The following is a 16,550-nucleotide window of genomic DNA, read 5'->3' as shown; positions in this document are numbered from 1 at the left end:
CATTTGATTTTCAGTGGGGGTTTAAAAACGAGTAGCAATTTAGGAGAAGAAGAAAATATATAAAAACAAACAAAACAGCAGCAGATAATCCAGAAATGGGTGTTTAAGAGTTAACAAAAGAAACGCAAAATGTTTAAAAATTATATAAAAAAAAATAATAATTTAAAAATAGAGCAGGACTGGGAAGAAGAAATCAAAATAAAATTTAAAATCGTAAAAATATTTGTGCAATGTGTTGGTTGTTAGAGAATACAGACAGAGTGTAAGTGTTTACGAAGAAAAACTCCTCTCTCATTGTGAAAACGAGCAAACTGATCGTGTAACTCGGCATCTCATGCATCACTTTTGCAGCAGCTTCTTTTATTCTCGTCGCGCCGCGAGCACGAGAATGTTAAAAATAAAAATGAAACATAGTGAGAGAAAATTTTCAACTCGTTTTTGTATTATTATTATTATTAAAAAATTGTTTGAAACGTAAGATTGCCTGGGAGCAGCAAATCTTTTTCGTTATTTTACTTTTAGTTCCTCTTCTGGAAAGAATGGATATTTTAAAGTTTAACGCAAAGCACGCGGCAGCTTTTCCGATGAAACGAATAAACTGCGTATTAAACCAAAAAGAGAAAATTTATCAGCACTAACTTTACGCGCTTTTACATACACTTGAGAGCAGCTACTAAAATCGAGAGACAGCAAAACCACAAACACACACGAAAACCACACTCACACGTCAAGTGCGATGTCTGCCAGACTATATAAATTTTAAGCAAAAGTTCACACTCGAAGCAAAAAAAAAAATATGCAAAAAATACTATGAAAACAATTTCGACGACATTTGACTCCTGAGTATTGATGGCACGCATAAAATTAAATGTAATAAAAAGCAAAGATATGAGAGAATTTCAGAGAGAAAGAGTGCGTGCTTTGAGGAGAGTGACGAGAAAACTAGAGAGTTTTCTCTGCTTTTGTGATTTTGTACAAAAATTATTATTATCTGATCATAATGAAGAAGTGTTTGAAAATGTTTTTTGTCAAACTGTGTCGTCTACGTAAGGATAAAATGAAAAACGGAAAAATAACAAGCTAAGCAAATTTGTTTCCCGTGCGAATGCGAGAGCCACCGACCAGACTCCAAAGCGGCGGCTTTTTCTACCCCACACTCTCACGCATGTATTATATATAATGAAATATATATACCATTTTTTGATACCAGTACTATCTGTTGAGGCGAAACTTTTTTATTGACAATTATTTTTCTCGTGTATTTAACGCATCTGTGCCCTTTGGAGTTTGGATTTTCGTATATGAAAAAAAGGTCAAAAGAAAAATAAAAACCCGATCGAGCCGTTGCCGCGCGGTTCTCGGGAAAGGCTTGATGACACTAAAATGGATGTTCTAGCGACTAAATGATCGAAATAGTGATGAGACAAACTATTTTTTGTTTACACATAATTTGTCTATAAAAATGCTAAAGATGTGGAGGTGAATGCGACAGACAGCATGAGAAAAAGTTACGAATTAAAAACACAAAGATTCGCGCGCCCGGACGATGGCCGTCGAATTAAAAAAAGAATATCTAGCGAGTTACTGGTTTGTTTTTCATTAAGATGAAAGATGATGAATTTATTATTTACTATTCAATCGCTGTGAAACATTCTTTACGATTATTGAGTGCAGTCAAGAGCCTGTATTGTTGTCCCTCATGCCCCCTGCCTTCTCTTTTATATAGGTAAAAAGTTATATGTTGATACTTTTTAGTGTACGACAAAAGCATAAAAATAAAATATATATACAAATATATAAATAAAAAGGATTCGCTAGTGTTTTCATTAAGATTTATTACATTGACGAGTGGTTTTAAAAATGTTGATTGTAAACAAAACACAAGGAGATTTAATTAGGGGTTTTTCATAATATTCTAGGACTATATTAATTATGCTCTGCTTTTCCAATACTTTAAATTATTTTTATTGTTAAGTTGTATACATTGTAATAAAAATAAGTTAAGATAAAATAAATTAGATAATTCAGTGGTAACCCACACATACAGTGCCGTTTTTGGTCATGGCAGCTGCAAGCATGGGAATGGATTATAATTATTTTTATTGATGTGTATATTAAATTATAACATTGTGGGTGAATAGCAATTTTTTTTACTGATAACAAAAACATGCATAAATGCATCTATGGATTATTACTGCAAATCGTACCATTCGCCTCGGCAACTTGCAGCTGAGGAGCTCCACTGGCGGCCTCATCCTCCTGATTATTGGCCAAAGGCAAGTCGGCGTTGTCAATCATGGTGGCTGCAAGCATGGGAATATATTATAGATAACTGACATTAAATTAATTATTTTAGATAACAAACATGTATAAATACATTTACGGAATATCATTGCAAATGCAAAACATACCATACGCCTGGTCAACTTGCAGCTTAGGAGTTCCGTTGTCGGCCCCATCCTGCTCCCCATCAGCTGGAGCTCCAACAGCTCCAGTTCCGGCTCCGTTAAGAAAGTTTGTTTCCAAGAATATCACCCGCAGTCGGCCTTCCCTGCGCAATAATAAAATGAGTTTGAAATTAATTAATGAGATTCGAAGTTATTCAGACAGTATATTGAGACACTCACGTTGAGCGAGTCCAGCTGGTGGACGATATCCATTTCCTTGTGCCAGACCATACAAGATGTTTCCATGCAGCTGCTTAGGAGCATTTGTGGCTAAAGTTTTTTGGTCATCATTAAGACCTGGCAGCATTTTCATTTCAGGAGGAATGATCGAATCTTCCTCATCGTCCACCAGTTCAAAGGGCTCTAAGGACTTCAAACAGCTTAAAGCATCTCTCGGCCAAGACATGGGCGGCTGATGTGTAGGAAAAAAATAATGAAGATAATGGATTGATTTATTTACTTATAAAAATGCTTACTCTCATTTCCATTAGCTTTTCCTCCGTTGGACAGCAGAAAGTAGATCATAGTGGCATTATTCATGAATATCGTCTGCAGGTTCCAATCAGGACGGGAGCTTCGTTTTCACCAGCCGAACCGGCATATACGGCTGGTTTGTGGTGCGCTGGGACAAACCGGGGCCAGACAACTTGTCTGAGAGGCATATCTAAATAAGGAGAATAAAAAATATAATTATATTTTTCAGCGTTGTTATTATATAAGTATAGTAAGTATACTAATGGAAAATGCGGGTGAATGTATCAAATGAAAAATATAAACCGAATATAGCAAAGATAATGTATATTTTTATCAATAATATTCATATTTTGGACATCAGCCGGTGAAAAAATTAAACAAAATTTTCAAAAATAAATCCTGAGTTTTTCAAAGAAATTCTTAGATAAGTGCGGCCGGATAAATAATCGAAAATTCACACATTTCACACTATAACTTATTTAAATATCCAAATATGCACGCGACGTTTCCTTTAAATACACATATAAATAATCATAATGTATATAGAAAAAAAGGATTTAAAAATCGTTATAGTGTGTGAAACGTGTGAATTTTTTACTATTTTTGTCCGCATAATTATCTACGAATTTCTTTGAAAATTCAAAATTGGGAAAATTTTGTTAATTTTTCAACGGCCGTGTATCAAATTTTTGTAAAAATAATACAATTAAATTGGTCAAACATGCAAGATCGACGCTTAAACCAAAAACGTTAATCTGAAACTTGTAAAAATTAAAATTTGTTGAAACAGCTCAGATTTCAGACAGTAACGGATAATGGAGACTGAAATCTTTCAGCCTTGCCATAACATACCTTTCTTTCTTAATTCCGTTAGGCTTTTCCAAATTTCTCAAAGACAACACTCTCTGCTGAGCTTTATATCTGCAGAGCGAGAGGATCTTTTACTAAATTCTCGTAAATTCTATGCGGTCTGCCTGCAGCGGTGGATGCAACGTTTTCAAATAATTTTGAATTCTGTGAACGCGTATTGCCGTAAGAATTCTTGACACTAAAGCCTGCAGACAAGTCTGAACAATATCGGTGGAAAAAAATCCCACGGATATGTTTGAGAAGTAAAACAGCTTTCAGCACAATCTCCTCCGACAATTCGAATTTTTGTCGTTAGGTGGAGGGGAGGGGAGGCCAGAATGTGGAATTGCCGCCAGAGTGCCCAGAATGAGAATTGAGAAGGCTGAAAATCACAATTGCCGGTACATATGGATATTACAGGGGTGGGTTAGACAACGGATATTTTTGTAGGCACATAGATTACCAATTATCTTATGGGGCACAGAAACTGTGGTCTGATCCGAACTAATAATCCATCATTAATGGCCGGTGGTAATTTATGTGCAGTGCCCAAATTTGCACACCTGCTTAGGCTGCTTATCCATTCAATCCGTTGGCGGGATTTTTTTTGTGGGGAGGGGGGGGGGGTTCTGCATCAAGCAAATTAAACTTAAACATATATTATAATATGAATGATATAATATGATATTTATTTATGGAAAATTATTGAAAAGTGTGTTAATTAAAATTTCAGGCATTTTAAATAGAAAATCGATAATCTCATGCTACATCAACATGCATCAATTAAATTTACCAAAATTTTTTTTATATAATTTTAATTTCCTAATACACACATACTTATTAAATTCTCAAAATATTAAAAGAGAGATATATATTATATAAATAAATATTAAAACAAATTTGAGGTTAATTATGTTAAAATAAAGAGAAAACACATTTCATTATGTATATAAAAAAAAACATTAAAAATTTTCATTTTATAAGTTATAAACAAAAAAGATCTGAAATACCAACAAAGCTGAATTTAAAAGTGTATTATAGTAATATACTTAAATTAATAATGCATCATTTTTGTTTTAGAATTTAATATAAATGTGTCTGTTATGTTGCCTTGTAGAAGTGAAGCTAGATCAGTCGGCGGGAAATTTAAGTTTTATATTAGTTCTTCGTTTCATTTTCAGCCAAACCATAAAAATTGAATTTCAAATCTATAAATCAATAGTTTTCACAACTATGTCTTCTATCAAGAGGCACACAGGCACATTCAAGTTATTCAGTTTTAGATTTTTTCTTGTTTTGATAAATTGAAATCTTCCAAATTTTATCTGAATTTGTCAAAGGGAAATTATGATAGAAGATAATTCTATAAAAAAAGCAATCACTACCTTCTATCTCCATTTAGAGCTTCTCTTTCTTTTTAAAAGACTTTTCTCAATCAATTTCTTACTAATTTAAATGAAAATCTTATCTCTATATTTTCATTTTGAAAAATAAAGAATTAAATAAATGACAATATGAGCTCCAAAATTTTGTCTAAAACTTTCAAAATTAACTTTTCTCTTTATACATGGGTCAGGATAAGCTTCCGATTCAAATTTGAAAAAAAAAAATAAAAGTTGCATTTTAAAAGTTGAAATGTGATCAACCCTGTATGAAGGGAATATCTAGTTGATAAGTCAAACCAGTGAGTTTTTAACTTCTACCACTTTAAATTGATTTCATTTTTATTTTAATAATTACAATGCATCCTTTACGGCATTTTCACGTGAAAATAACATGCACGGCCAGTCAGAGGCGCTTGATGAAGGAGGGGCGCACTCAGACCGCTCGGCCGCCACATTAAATCTGTAAGTAAATAACAAAGGAAATGGCTGGGAACTATACACGACGGGCCGAATGCTGTGCTTAGACGGGCGCCCTCTTGGTCAGCTTGAACCAGTAGCCGCACTCGCATCGCCTAGGGGTGCCCTGGTGCAGCCACATCCAGTTAACAGAGGTCGCGTCCTCTTCGCAGACACAGCCCACGATCCTCGACTCAAAGCACGAGGGGACCAGGTTTGGACTATCCTTGGTGCCAGGCCCACGCTTGAAGATTTTCATATCAAAGGGATTCTAAAAAAGAAAATTATTTTCAACAAAGAATCCTTTTTTACACAAATAATTTAATTTCTTTTACTTTGCTTTAAGAAAACCTGTGTTATGTAATACTTAAAAATAAGATTGGAGATTTTTAAATTCCATATACTCAGGTTAATTCTAATAAATATCTCCCGATCTTTTTATGATAAAACCTTTTAAGTTATGTTTTCAATGACAATTAAAAAAAACTACACACAGTGGATCAACATGGAAATGAAGAGATTGGGCTTTTCCTTGTTGCAGAAAAATTGTTTTTTATTCAAAAACAAATGGCTCTACCAGTTTTGGTCAAAATGTATTTTTCTTGCTCATGAAATAGGGTCGCAGACCGTGACCGAAACTGGTAGAGCCATTTGTTTTTGAATAAAAAAATTTTTCAGCAATGAGGAAAAGCTCTTCATTTCCATGATCATCTCCTCGAGTGTCAACTTCTTCAAACAAAAGTGGATCAACATATTTTCATTTTCTCCTGGCCACCTAGAATGTGCTTATATGAATAAATGATTTGTTTTTAAAAAATTCATAGTTAAAGATGCTCTAATCCCACATTTAAAAAATGTTTTCAACTTGTTAAATTGTCTGAAAGTAACATAATTGCTTTTTTTATTATGAATAAGTTTCCCAGGTACAGAACTGTATAAGAAGTGTAAGTCCATTAGCTGCACATGAAATTAGATTTTATGATTCAAATTTTTTTTACAGAAAATTTTATAAATTAAATTTAAATTTTCAAAGAAAATATGAAAACTGGAGCTAAAAATTTCAATTATGCGTTTTTTTTTTTTAATTTTAAGCATTTAATTTAAAAATTGAAAATAACTGATGATCATGAGAGTTTATTGAAGTGATTGTCATTATCGATTGAATCTGTTATCGTCTATTGAATCCATATGAATTTTGGCAACGTTTTGCCAGGGTCACATACATCATTGCCAGCGGCCTGGGCCAGAAGCTCTCTCTTTTCGATTCCGGTGGCGTGTTCCAGGGGGTCCGCCAACACTGCGAAAAAATCAAATTCAAATTAAGATAGTATGAAAACCGATTAAAATCAAAATTTTCAGCCGGCAAGGTCCTTTCTCGTCTTTGCAACGACACAGACATGGACGATCAATGCCTGACCGGGTTTCCGAGAAACCAGTTCAGGGCCGACCCTGGTCTGTTTTGACCCGAATTTTTGCGGCGACCGAAAAAGAGAAAGTTTTCAACTTAGACTCACTTTTGTTGGCGTATCTGGCGCTGGAATAAATCACATTTCGGCGAGAAGTCTGCGCCAAAACTCTGCAGCAAAGAGCAGCCATTTTCTCGGAAGGTCGAATTCGGACGGTATGTTCGTAAGACGGCCGCCAGAGTGCACAACGCGACGGATAACCAAAGGGGGCGTGGCTGCCTTTGGCCCTACTTCGGCCTTTGCTAACGAGAACATAAACAAATCCTCGTGCTTTTAGTGTGTAAAATACCTTTATGTATTAATATTTTCAAAAGAAACGAGCAAAACGAGGATTTTAAGCTTTACTTGAGCACTTGCATGATTGCAAGGTTTCTTAGTAGATTTAGAATCAGTAACATCGTTGGGAAGAGGAAGGAATTCGAGATGGGCCCTACATATTACTACGCTGTTGTCGTTGGCAGGAAACGAGGAATTTTCATGACATGGTTTGTTCTATAAATAAGATTAATTTTTAAAATTCATAGTACATCAAGTGTCTCTGAACACTTTACTGTGTATTATTAAATTTAATTAGCCTGCATGCATTTTTTTAATCGAAGAAAAAAACCTTAACGCCATTTTCAGGTTAAATTTGAAATTTATATTTATTAATGTTATATTCTTTAATTATTTTTAGGAAAGAATGCTTTGAACAAGTGAACAAGATTGCCAATGCAAAATTCAAGAAGTTCAATACTGAAAAGGAAGCTCAGGACTTTGTTGAGAAATATGCAAGTCCTGTGAAGCAGTCGCCGGAGAAAGCCTTCCGATGGAACCAACCGCCCATCCGACATGCCGCTTCACAACCAGTACCACCAACTTTTGCCTCATCATCTCCAGCCCTGCTGTCAAATCCTTCCTGGCCTCCGCCTAATACACAGCAGACGAAGCCGAACCCGGCAGCATCGACTTCTTTGTCCAATAGCATGTTGCAACCGCCTTACCTGCAGAAAAACCCTCAAACTCCAAAAGGAAGTGCAAATGTGAGTCTAAAAAAACCACACCAGACCAAGCCACGAAATACCCAGAAAAAAAATGATCCTGACCTAAAAAAGAAAAAGGAAATTAGAAATGCTGCCAAAAGAGCTGCCAAAAAAACTTTAAGGGAAGCTGTTAAGAAAGTTGTAAAAGAAACTTTAAAAAGAAATAAATTTAAGCCCCAGACAAATCAAGAATTTGCACTACAGAGAATAGTTGTAAAACATACACAGCAGAATGGAAAGCAGACTTCTAATATAAAAAATATCCCAAAGGGCAACCCTCAGAAGAAAAACAACAAGAGGCCATCCCAAAGAGAGGACGCCCCTAACTTCAAGGTTCCGAGGAGGGAGAGTTCTGAGGACGACAGGCGCGTCAGCTTGAGACTACAGGAAGCGGAGAGGCAAAGGGCAGACAGCGAGCAAGGAGAACTGCAGAAACTAAAGGAAGACCTCGAGCGAATGAAGGGCAAACAGAGTCTGTTGGAGGAACAAATCATGACAATTGTGCAGACAATCCAGGAGAAAAATGACACCATGGAGACAATGAAAGCTGAAATTGCTTCACTTGAGAGGAGGATAACGATTGCGGAGGTAAAAAATAAAAAACAATAAATTGGTTAATATTAAAGAAGTCCTTCTTAAAAAAAAATCTAGTAAAAAATAATGCATTTTGATATTTTACTAAAACTATTTAAGAACTGGGATTGATATTAGAAAAGAAAAATGCTAGATTTTTAATTTTTGTTTTTGAGAAACTAATCTCTTGCGCTGTAAAACTGAGACACTAATTTCTATTAACATTTCCTTATTGATAAATGTAGGCCTGAAATTTTTTAACTACGAATTTTTTGCGAATGCATGGCGGCACTATAGACATTAGAAAATATTGGGTCCAAGGGATAAATCTCTAGGTTTTATATTTTTTGAAATCTTACATTGCGTCTTAGGGAATTTTTTTTACATTTTTCAAATTAAAAAAAAAAATCGGCCGGAATATTTTAGCTTAAAATTTTATTATTTAACATTTAAAATACTGCTTAACATAACTACAAAATAAAATTTGGCGGTTCATGGACATAAAAATTAACCTTTCTATCCTGACATTACTCTTATGAGAAAATTCCTAGAGTCTCCTAGTATATCAATAACTCATAACTTGGGGCAACTGGCCTGTATTATTATTTTGTTAATTGCCAAATTCTACGGCGTGATTCTAAAATTTGAATTTATTGTCTCTATTTAATTTTTTGTCTTCAAAATTTTACCCTGTTAATTCCAGGCTGGCAAACCAAGTTCCCTGAAAGAAGCTGTTGACCGAATAAGAATCAACCAAGAACCTCAACGAAAAACTCAGCTGATTGACCCTCAACCTTCTACCAGTTATGGAGACATATCTGTCAAGACCGAGAATGACGCTTTTGTATATGATTCTGAAAACTACTGTATAGTCTATACAGACGGCTGCTGCCTTAACAATGGAGGGTTTGAGCCAAAGGCAGGTGTGGGTGTTTACTTTGGAAATGGCCACAAGTAGTAAGTTTTAACAACTTTGATATTTCAGCTTTTTCACTGTTTTTTGTTTCCTTTTAGCAACATGAGCGAGCCTCTCACCAACTGCAAGCCAACAAATAACAATGCAGAAATACAAGCTGCTACCTTGGCCGTCATAGTGGCTAGTGGTGCAGGTGAAATTAAAATAGATTGAGGGTTCCATTATTTGGACAACTTATTTTTTCTAGGCATAAACAAGCTGAACATTCACACAGACTCGCAATTCCTGATCAAGTGTATGACTGAGTGGCTTCCAAGGTGGCTGAGTAACAACTGGAAAACATCCAGTAACAAACCTGTGGAAAATAAAGATCAGCTTGAGCTACTGGCCCACCACCTGGAAGACATTGAAGTGAAATGGGTAAGTGTGTGTTAAAGATTAATTTCTGTCCTTGTGCATTATTCATTCTAATTTGTAGACTTATGTTCCTGGCCATTCAAATGTACATGGCAATGAAATGGCTGACCGGCTGGCCAATGAAGGAGCTGCTAGATTTGTCAAAGAAACACAAGAGTGACCAAGTAAAATCACCAAGACATTCAAGGAATGTGTCTTTCTGATGGAAAATCAACACAAAAATTGGTATTCTTTAAGATATTTTCTGTTTTAGAAAAATATACATTTATCTCCAATAATCTTATCCTTTTTGAATTTATTTTAATATACCCTTCAAGGGTTAACTTTTCATTGTGAAGAAAAGAAAACTGGCAATAAATACAAAATTAATTTTTTAATAGAATTAATGTTTTTGCTTCCCTTTTTTCATTTTGCTTATTTAAATTGCCCTAAAATCTTTTAAGACTGTGTGATTGAATAAAAGCACTTCTACTATTTGCAACGTTGGCGCAAGACTGAATTATGAGCACGTGCCTTTGGCGCCCAATATTTTCGAACGTCGTCCACTCCCATTGGACTGTTGCCTAGCACAACAACAAACATGGCCGCCTTCACACGTGAATTTGAGTTGGAAAGTCAGAATTTGGTGCTGAATTTGCACCAAAATGTGGACGGCGACGTGAGTTGCGTGGTGTGGGACGCCGCGTTAGTGTTGGCCGGATTTCTGGACTGCGAAAACAAACGCCAAAACGGTTTTCTTAAAGGAAAATCCATCGTCGAACTCGGAGCCGGCGTTGGATGTGTCGCATTGACAGCAGCAGCCCTAGGGTAATACACTTCGTACTGCGTAGTTTGTTCACTGTGGTCATTACTGGCAAATTTCAAAATTGCAAATTTTGATTTTTTGACAATTCCTGTCATATTTGATAATTGTTTTTTAACTATTTCCAGTTTATTCATTTGCTCATCACATATTTACGTTTGGGACAGTGTTTACAATTGATTCATTGATTTTAATTTTTTTTCCTGAAATATTTGAATTATTTTCAGTCATGTGTTGTAGTCATCTTTTCAGTCTTTTTTTGTAATTTCGTTTTTATTCGTTCTCTTTTACATTGTCAAGACTTCTTCAGCTATGAAAACTTCTGCACCTCAAGCCTGTAGCCTGTGACCTGAGCCCCAAGAGAAATAAGAAGGTGTCGGATGGTCTTCTGTGTCCACATCCACAAGGAAAACTTCATTGGCCTGCAGATTGAAGGTGACCCTTCTTGGTCGGTCGTCCCAGTTGTCGCTGATAGTGAAGGTGTCTCCGTCCTGGGAAATTAAGTCGCTTGAGATGGACAGTGTCCGCACCCACTGCTCTGTGTAGCTCTCAGACGAGAGAGACTTTTCTGTCTCTTTCACCACTGTCCGATTTTCTGCAATACTTGGACACGTTGAGGCTGCAGGGCTGAGTGCATTGACGGGCCTCCCTGGACAATTCCATTTCTCTAGATCCTATAAAAATGATAAAATGATTAAATTTCTATGTTTAATTTTAAATCCATTATTTTTTATGTAATTGTTTGAAAAAGGTTGGATTTTTTTAATTATTAAATTCTTATAATCAAAAGAGCAATTAAATACGGTTAAATTTAGTTTTTCTGAGTAAATCTGATCCAGTCATTTTTATGTATTTATTTTAATTGCTGCATTAAATCAAAAATTGATCTATAATTTTTTATTGGAAGAAAATAATCATACAAGAAACAATTTTGCTTGAAAATTATATAACTTATTTAATTCTTAAATTATAAATCTTTATAAATAAAATTTCAATGCTGGAAATTCATAATTTGTTTATAATTATTTTTTCTTCCATTTCAATTAATCAAATTAACTCTCTGAAATTTTATGTAATTTATGATTAAAATAATAGTAATAATTTGCATATGATTGTTTTTAAAAGAATCATAAGAAATAACCCCTAATTTACCTCACATGTTGCGAGCAAGACTTGCTCCATAAAATAAATGAACTCCCGAGGACGTTGCTCCTTCTCGTTTCCCAAAACCTTGGGCTCGGCAATCTCAAAAAGAAATTCAAGCGCCATCCTCTTTGTCTCCAATTCTTTTTCCATTGGTCTCAAGAAGAAGTAGAGCAATCTCAGCAAAAAGCTTTTTTTGTTCTTCTGCCGGTTTCTTTGGAACCCAGGCTGCCTCCTCAGGACTTTGATGTATTCCTTCTGGATGGTTTTGCATGTGGTCTTGTAACACTTTTTCGAACACGCTTGTCCGACTAGTCGAGCCTCAAGCCTTGTCCTGCACTTGTCCATGACGGTGCTCAGTACGCTGGACAGGGATGCACTCCACAGCAGTATCTCATCAGACATCGTAAAGACCGAAATTTTTGACTGAAGGGAATGATTTTTACATCCATTTATAGAGTGCCTGATCAACAATCAAACGTAACAACAATTATTATTGTTGTCTCGAAATTTCTAGCATAACCAAAATATAAAAAACGGTGCATTGTTCATGATATTCATTTTTTTCATTATAATTTTTTCATCACAAATTATATCATTTTTTATATTTATTATTATTATTGTTATTACAAAGATTATTTTTATTGTTTTAAGGTACGCAATATTGAAAAAAAATTAGGAAAAAGAAAATTTAATTCATAATTTTTATAATTAACTGCAAAGTGCAGCATACAGCGTGACCCATATAATTCAATCACATCATAATTTGCTGCCATTTTTCAATAATTAGTTTTCTCGGCGGTATTTTGAAGTTCAGTTGTGGAAATTTTTTGGTATCATTGTTGCTACTAAAGTTGTGCTAAAATTGCAAACAAAATTTGACTAATGGGAATTCCTAGTTGAGTTTGGATTATTTTTTTCAATTTTCAAATTAATTTGCCGTTAAAAGTTTTTCTTCAATAAAAATCCGATGATTTTAGTTTGAAAATCTGCAAAATAAATTTAACGTTTCTGCACACATTTTATTGGGAAAGAAACGCTTCGGTAACTATTTACCTTTCTCATCAATTGTGCGAGCCAATCAGTCTTCTTACCAATTTTCATTGTTCAATGTACAATCTTAATTGGTTTTACACAAACTACAAAATCACTCAATTTAGCATTTTGGAAAATTAAATAACTACCAAGACATATAAAATATCACCAGTAAAATAAAATAACCTTACTTTAAAACGTAAAAATTTGGCTCATTTTTTTATTGTTCATTGGTATGCTATCAAATAATAATTCAAATGACGCACAAAAAAGTTAGATTTCTACAAATACCTCGGTATTTTTTTTAATGTGCCTGAATAAAAAAGCCCAATTATTCCTTTTTTTTCTTCTAACAAGTCGAAAAAATCAATAATAAAAAATGGTTGGTAACAAAATAAGCACACAGTTTTACAGAGGCGCTTTTTATCTCGAACCGCCCTCAAATTGCAGCAGAACAAACCTAGAATTATGTAACACTTGCTACGCTATAGAAATGCGTCACAACGAAAGGTTATCTTTTCCCCCTAATTCACATTGATTTTAATGAATATTTTAATATCACTTTAAAATTTTAATCTAAATAATCAGTAATAGCAGATAACTAAGAATTAAGACAATATATCAGAATGCAAAAATCTAACTTTAAACTATACCGTGAATAAAAGTTTATTTTAAAAATTTTTTAATCTGGAAAATTAATTAATTTACCTTCCCATTTTTCTTTATATTTGATGAAAACTAATTTCTTTATGTTGATACGTACTTCATTTCGTTTAAATATAATTATTATTTAAAAATTCTGATCCATTTCAATTCTTAATCTGCATGAAGAGGAGCCAATCATAATCAATTCAATTGGCTATTTATGTCATAATATTTTCAGCAAGGTCAAGAACAGTCAAGATCAAGATAATGTGCCGTAGCTTGGATGAGGAAGTGACCAAGTGACCTACAAATTTATTAATGTCTAATATCAGGATTTAAATTTAAAAAACTCATGCTTTATTAGTGCCCTCAGCCTAATATTAATTGTTTTCAATATCTGGAAACAATAAAGCCTTAATGTGAAAAAAAAAAATTATTGGTTTTCCAGGGCAAATGCAATTGCCACAGACCTTCCCGCTGTCATCCCTCTCATTGAAAAAAACGTCGAAGCAAACACAGACGCAATTCTGCAGAGTGGTGGGACGTGCACAGCCAGAGTTCTTGACTGGGCCGAAAAGTCCTTCGACTACATTCAAACCGACTACATCCTCCTTGCCGACTGCGTTTATTACGAACAAGTGAGTTTTTTCAATCCCTGATTTTTTTAAAGAATATTAATTTTTTTTTTAAATTAAGATATTTATTGAAGGGAATTTTTTTTTCAGTCTATTGAGCCGCTGATTAGCATCTTGCAAATGTTCAGTGATGAAAACACGACGATTTTCTTGTCTCAAGAGGTGAGAGATTACTCTTTCAAGCAAATTAAGTTTTGGGAGGACTTTCAAGAAATGCTGGCCAAATACTTCAGGGTAAGCAAAATTAATAGGGAAAGGCAGCATCCCTACTTTTACTCCGACGACATTTTGCTCCTGGAACTGAAACTAAAAGGCAACACTGAAAATTGATTATTATTCGATCTCACCCTTGTACAAATACAAATTAGTTATTATATAAAGCAATTGACTTGCGGAAGTCTGAAAATATGCCTCAATAAAATTTGACTGACAAAAAAAACTGAATCAAATTTAAACTACTTAGAATAATTTTAAAATCTTCTCCGGATAAATTTTTAAAATTGAATCCTTGAAGTAAAATATACTGAATTTTTATTCATGATCTTAAATTCTAATTTCCTATGTTCCGCTGGGTGGATTTTAGGATTAATTTTTAATATCACTTAAATATTGCGTTATTGAATTTGATTGTTTTTTAAAAAGTGTATTAAAAGAAAACCAGGGGCCGTTCACGAATGATTTAAGATAAATTGGACAGATTTTTTTTTGTTACGAGCACCACTCTGATTTTTAGATATGTTGTTAGGGTTGATGAGAAACTACTTTGACCAAATTTTTAGACCAAAATATTTATTACTTTTTGAAATATTCGGGTTTTTTGAAAAACTCAAAAATGCTTATATCTTTGCTCCTCTTAGTTTTAGAGCAATTTGGTTTTCACTATAGTAGGTAACTTTTTATTCTGAACAATTTTGCTGTTGACCAAATTGCCCTAGGTCAAAGGTCAAGGTCATTAAAATGCATTTTTAGTTTTTGAGGTCATTTTTCTCAAAGAAGCGTATTTTTGATATTTTTTTAGCAAATGCAAAAAATGTAGCCCGCGAAATTCTACATCTGGTCCGAAATATTTGCGATGGCGTATATCTTAGTTTTTTAGTTATTTTAATTTAAAATTAAAAAGATGCGTTTTTCCGATATGCGGTATTTTGACATTTTTCTGTTATATTATTTCTAAGCAGCCTAGAGCAATGCGGTTTTCACTACTAGACCTATTTTTTAATTTTGAACAACTTTTCCGTTGACAAAAAATACCTAGGTCAAAGGTCAAGGTCAGTAAAATGCATTTTTAATTTTCTAGGTCAATTTTCTCAAAGAAGCGTATCTCAGATTTTTTCCGCAATATAGAAAAAAATGTTGCCCATGAAATTCTACATCTGGTTGGAAAAATTCAGAATGGCGTTATTTTTAGTTTTAAAGATATTTTAATAAATATTTAAAAAGTTCGTTTCCGTATATAATATTCTGACCCTTTTTGCCTTTTTTTTTTATTCTTATTGAAATATCTTTTAATCTAAAAATAATGCCATTCTGAATTTTTCCTACCAGATGTAGAATTTCATGGGCAACATTTTTTTCTATATTGCGGAAAAAATCTGAGATACGCTTCTTTGAGAAAATTGACCTAGAAAATTAAAAATGCATTTTACTGACCTTGACCTTTGACCTAGGTATTTTTTGTCAACGGAAAAGTTGTTCAAAATTAAAAAATAGGTCTAGTAGTGAAAACCGCATTGCTCTAGGCTGCTTAGAAATAATATAACAGAAAAATGTCAAAATACCGCATATCGGAAAAACGCATCTTTTTAATTTTAAATTAAAATAACTAAAAAACTAAGATATACGCCATCGCAAATATTTCGGACCAGATGTAGAATTTCGCGGGCTACATTTTTTGCATTTGCTAAAAAAATATCAAAAATACGCTTCTTTGAGAAAAATGACCTCAAAAACTAAAAATGCATTTTAATGACCTTGACCTTTGACCTAGGGCAATTTGGTCAACAGCAAAATTGTTCAGAATAAAAAGTTACCTACTATAGTGAAAACCAAATTGCTCTAAAACTAAGAGGAGCAAAGATATAAGCATTTTTGAGTTTTTCAAAAAACCCGAATATTTCAAAAAGTAATAAATATTTTGGTCTAAAAATTTGGTCAAAGTAGTTTCTCATCAACCCTAACAACATATCTAAAAATCAGAGTGGTGCTCGTAACAAAAAAAATCTGTCCAATTTATCTTAAATCATTCGTGAACGGTCCCACCAATGACTATTTTTTCCCGATCCAAT

General features: G+C 33.9%; 3 protein-coding genes and 1 long non-coding RNA gene across 5 annotated transcripts; 2 read left to right on the top strand and 2 right to left on the bottom strand.

Moving 5' to 3' along the window:
• Positions 1–1,883: 1,883 nt before the first annotated feature.
• LOC132198453 (uncharacterized) lies at positions 1,884–4,069 on the bottom strand. Its single transcript, XR_009441980.1, has 5 exons — positions 3,774–4,069; positions 2,924–3,111; positions 2,628–2,859; positions 2,412–2,551; positions 1,884–2,303 (listed from the first exon to the last, which is right to left on the bottom strand). It is a non-coding gene; the product is annotated as an uncharacterized LOC132198453 (long non-coding RNA).
• Positions 4,070–5,459: 1,390 nt separating this feature from the next.
• LOC132197508 (cytochrome c oxidase subunit 5B, mitochondrial-like) lies at positions 5,460–7,286 on the bottom strand. Its single transcript, XM_059620841.1, has 3 exons — positions 7,126–7,286; positions 6,835–6,908; positions 5,460–5,882 (listed from the first exon to the last, which is right to left on the bottom strand). Exons 1-3 carry the CDS (start codon positions 7,205–7,207, stop codon positions 5,676–5,678), a joined length of 363 nt encoding a protein of 120 aa, XP_059476824.1. The 5' UTR covers positions 7,208–7,286; the 3' UTR covers positions 5,460–5,675.
• On the top strand, positions 7,175–10,381 carry LOC132197507 (ribonuclease H1). 2 transcript variants are annotated; one of them, XM_059620840.1, is made up of 7 exons: positions 7,189–7,562; positions 7,754–8,099; positions 8,370–8,687; positions 9,376–9,629; positions 9,687–9,781; positions 9,836–10,008; positions 10,067–10,380. In XM_059620840.1, exons 1-7 carry the CDS (start codon positions 7,435–7,437, stop codon positions 10,163–10,165), a joined length of 1,413 nt encoding a protein of 470 aa, XP_059476823.1. In that variant the 5' UTR covers positions 7,189–7,434; the 3' UTR covers positions 10,166–10,380. The 2 variants fall into 2 exon arrangements, with proteins under 2 accessions (XP_059476822.1, XP_059476823.1); XM_059620839.1 differs by having other exon boundaries at positions 7,175–7,562; positions 7,754–8,687; positions 10,067–10,381.
• A 195-nt stretch (positions 10,382–10,576) lies between these two features.
• Positions 10,577–14,806, top strand: LOC132197633 (protein N-lysine methyltransferase METTL21D-like). The gene is made up of 3 exons (XM_059621031.1): positions 10,577–10,812; positions 14,079–14,268; positions 14,356–14,806. Exons 1-3 carry the CDS (start codon positions 10,586–10,588, stop codon positions 14,593–14,595), a joined length of 657 nt encoding a protein of 218 aa, XP_059477014.1. The 5' UTR covers positions 10,577–10,585; the 3' UTR covers positions 14,596–14,806.
• The last annotated feature ends 1,744 nt before the right edge of the window (positions 14,807–16,550 follow it).

Source organism: Neocloeon triangulifer, unplaced genomic scaffold (genome assembly GCF_031216515.1).
Source record: "Neocloeon triangulifer isolate White Clay Creek 2 clone unplaced genomic scaffold, ASM3121651v1 ptg000012l, whole genome shotgun sequence".
Lineage (NCBI taxonomy): Eukaryota > Metazoa > Arthropoda > Insecta > Ephemeroptera > Baetidae > Neocloeon > Neocloeon triangulifer.
This window is presented reverse-complemented; position numbering and strand designations above follow the sequence as displayed.

Coding starts and splice junctions, on each gene's coding strand:
- LOC132197508 (XM_059620841.1), bottom strand. CDS start 7,207: ATGGCTGCTCTTTGCTGCAGAGTTTTGGCGCAGACTTCTCGCCGAAAT. Junction 6,909..7,125: donor CGCCAGATACGCCAACAAAA/GTGAGTCTAAGT, acceptor ATTTTTTCGCAG/TGTTGGCGGACCCCCTGGAA. Junction 5,883..6,834: donor CCCAGGCCGCTGGCAATGAT/GTATGTGACCCT, acceptor TTTCTTTTTTAG/AATCCCTTTGATATGAAAAT.
- LOC132197507 (XM_059620839.1), top strand. CDS start 7,435: ATGATTGCAAGGTTTCTTAGTAGATTTAGAATCAGTAACATCGTTGGG. Junction 7,563..7,753: donor CGAGGAATTTTCATGACATG/GTTTGTTCTATA, acceptor AATTATTTTTAG/GAAAGAATGCTTTGAACAAG. Junction 9,630..9,686: donor TTTGGAAATGGCCACAAGTA/GTAAGTTTTAAC, acceptor GTTTCCTTTTAG/CAACATGAGCGAGCCTCTCA.
- LOC132197633 (XM_059621031.1), top strand. CDS start 10,586: ATGGCCGCCTTCACACGTGAATTTGAGTTGGAAAGTCAGAATTTGGTG. Junction 10,813..14,078: donor TTGACAGCAGCAGCCCTAGG/GTAATACACTTC, acceptor TTGGTTTTCCAG/GGCAAATGCAATTGCCACAG. Junction 14,269..14,355: donor ACTGCGTTTATTACGAACAA/GTGAGTTTTTTC, acceptor TTTTTTTTTCAG/TCTATTGAGCCGCTGATTAG.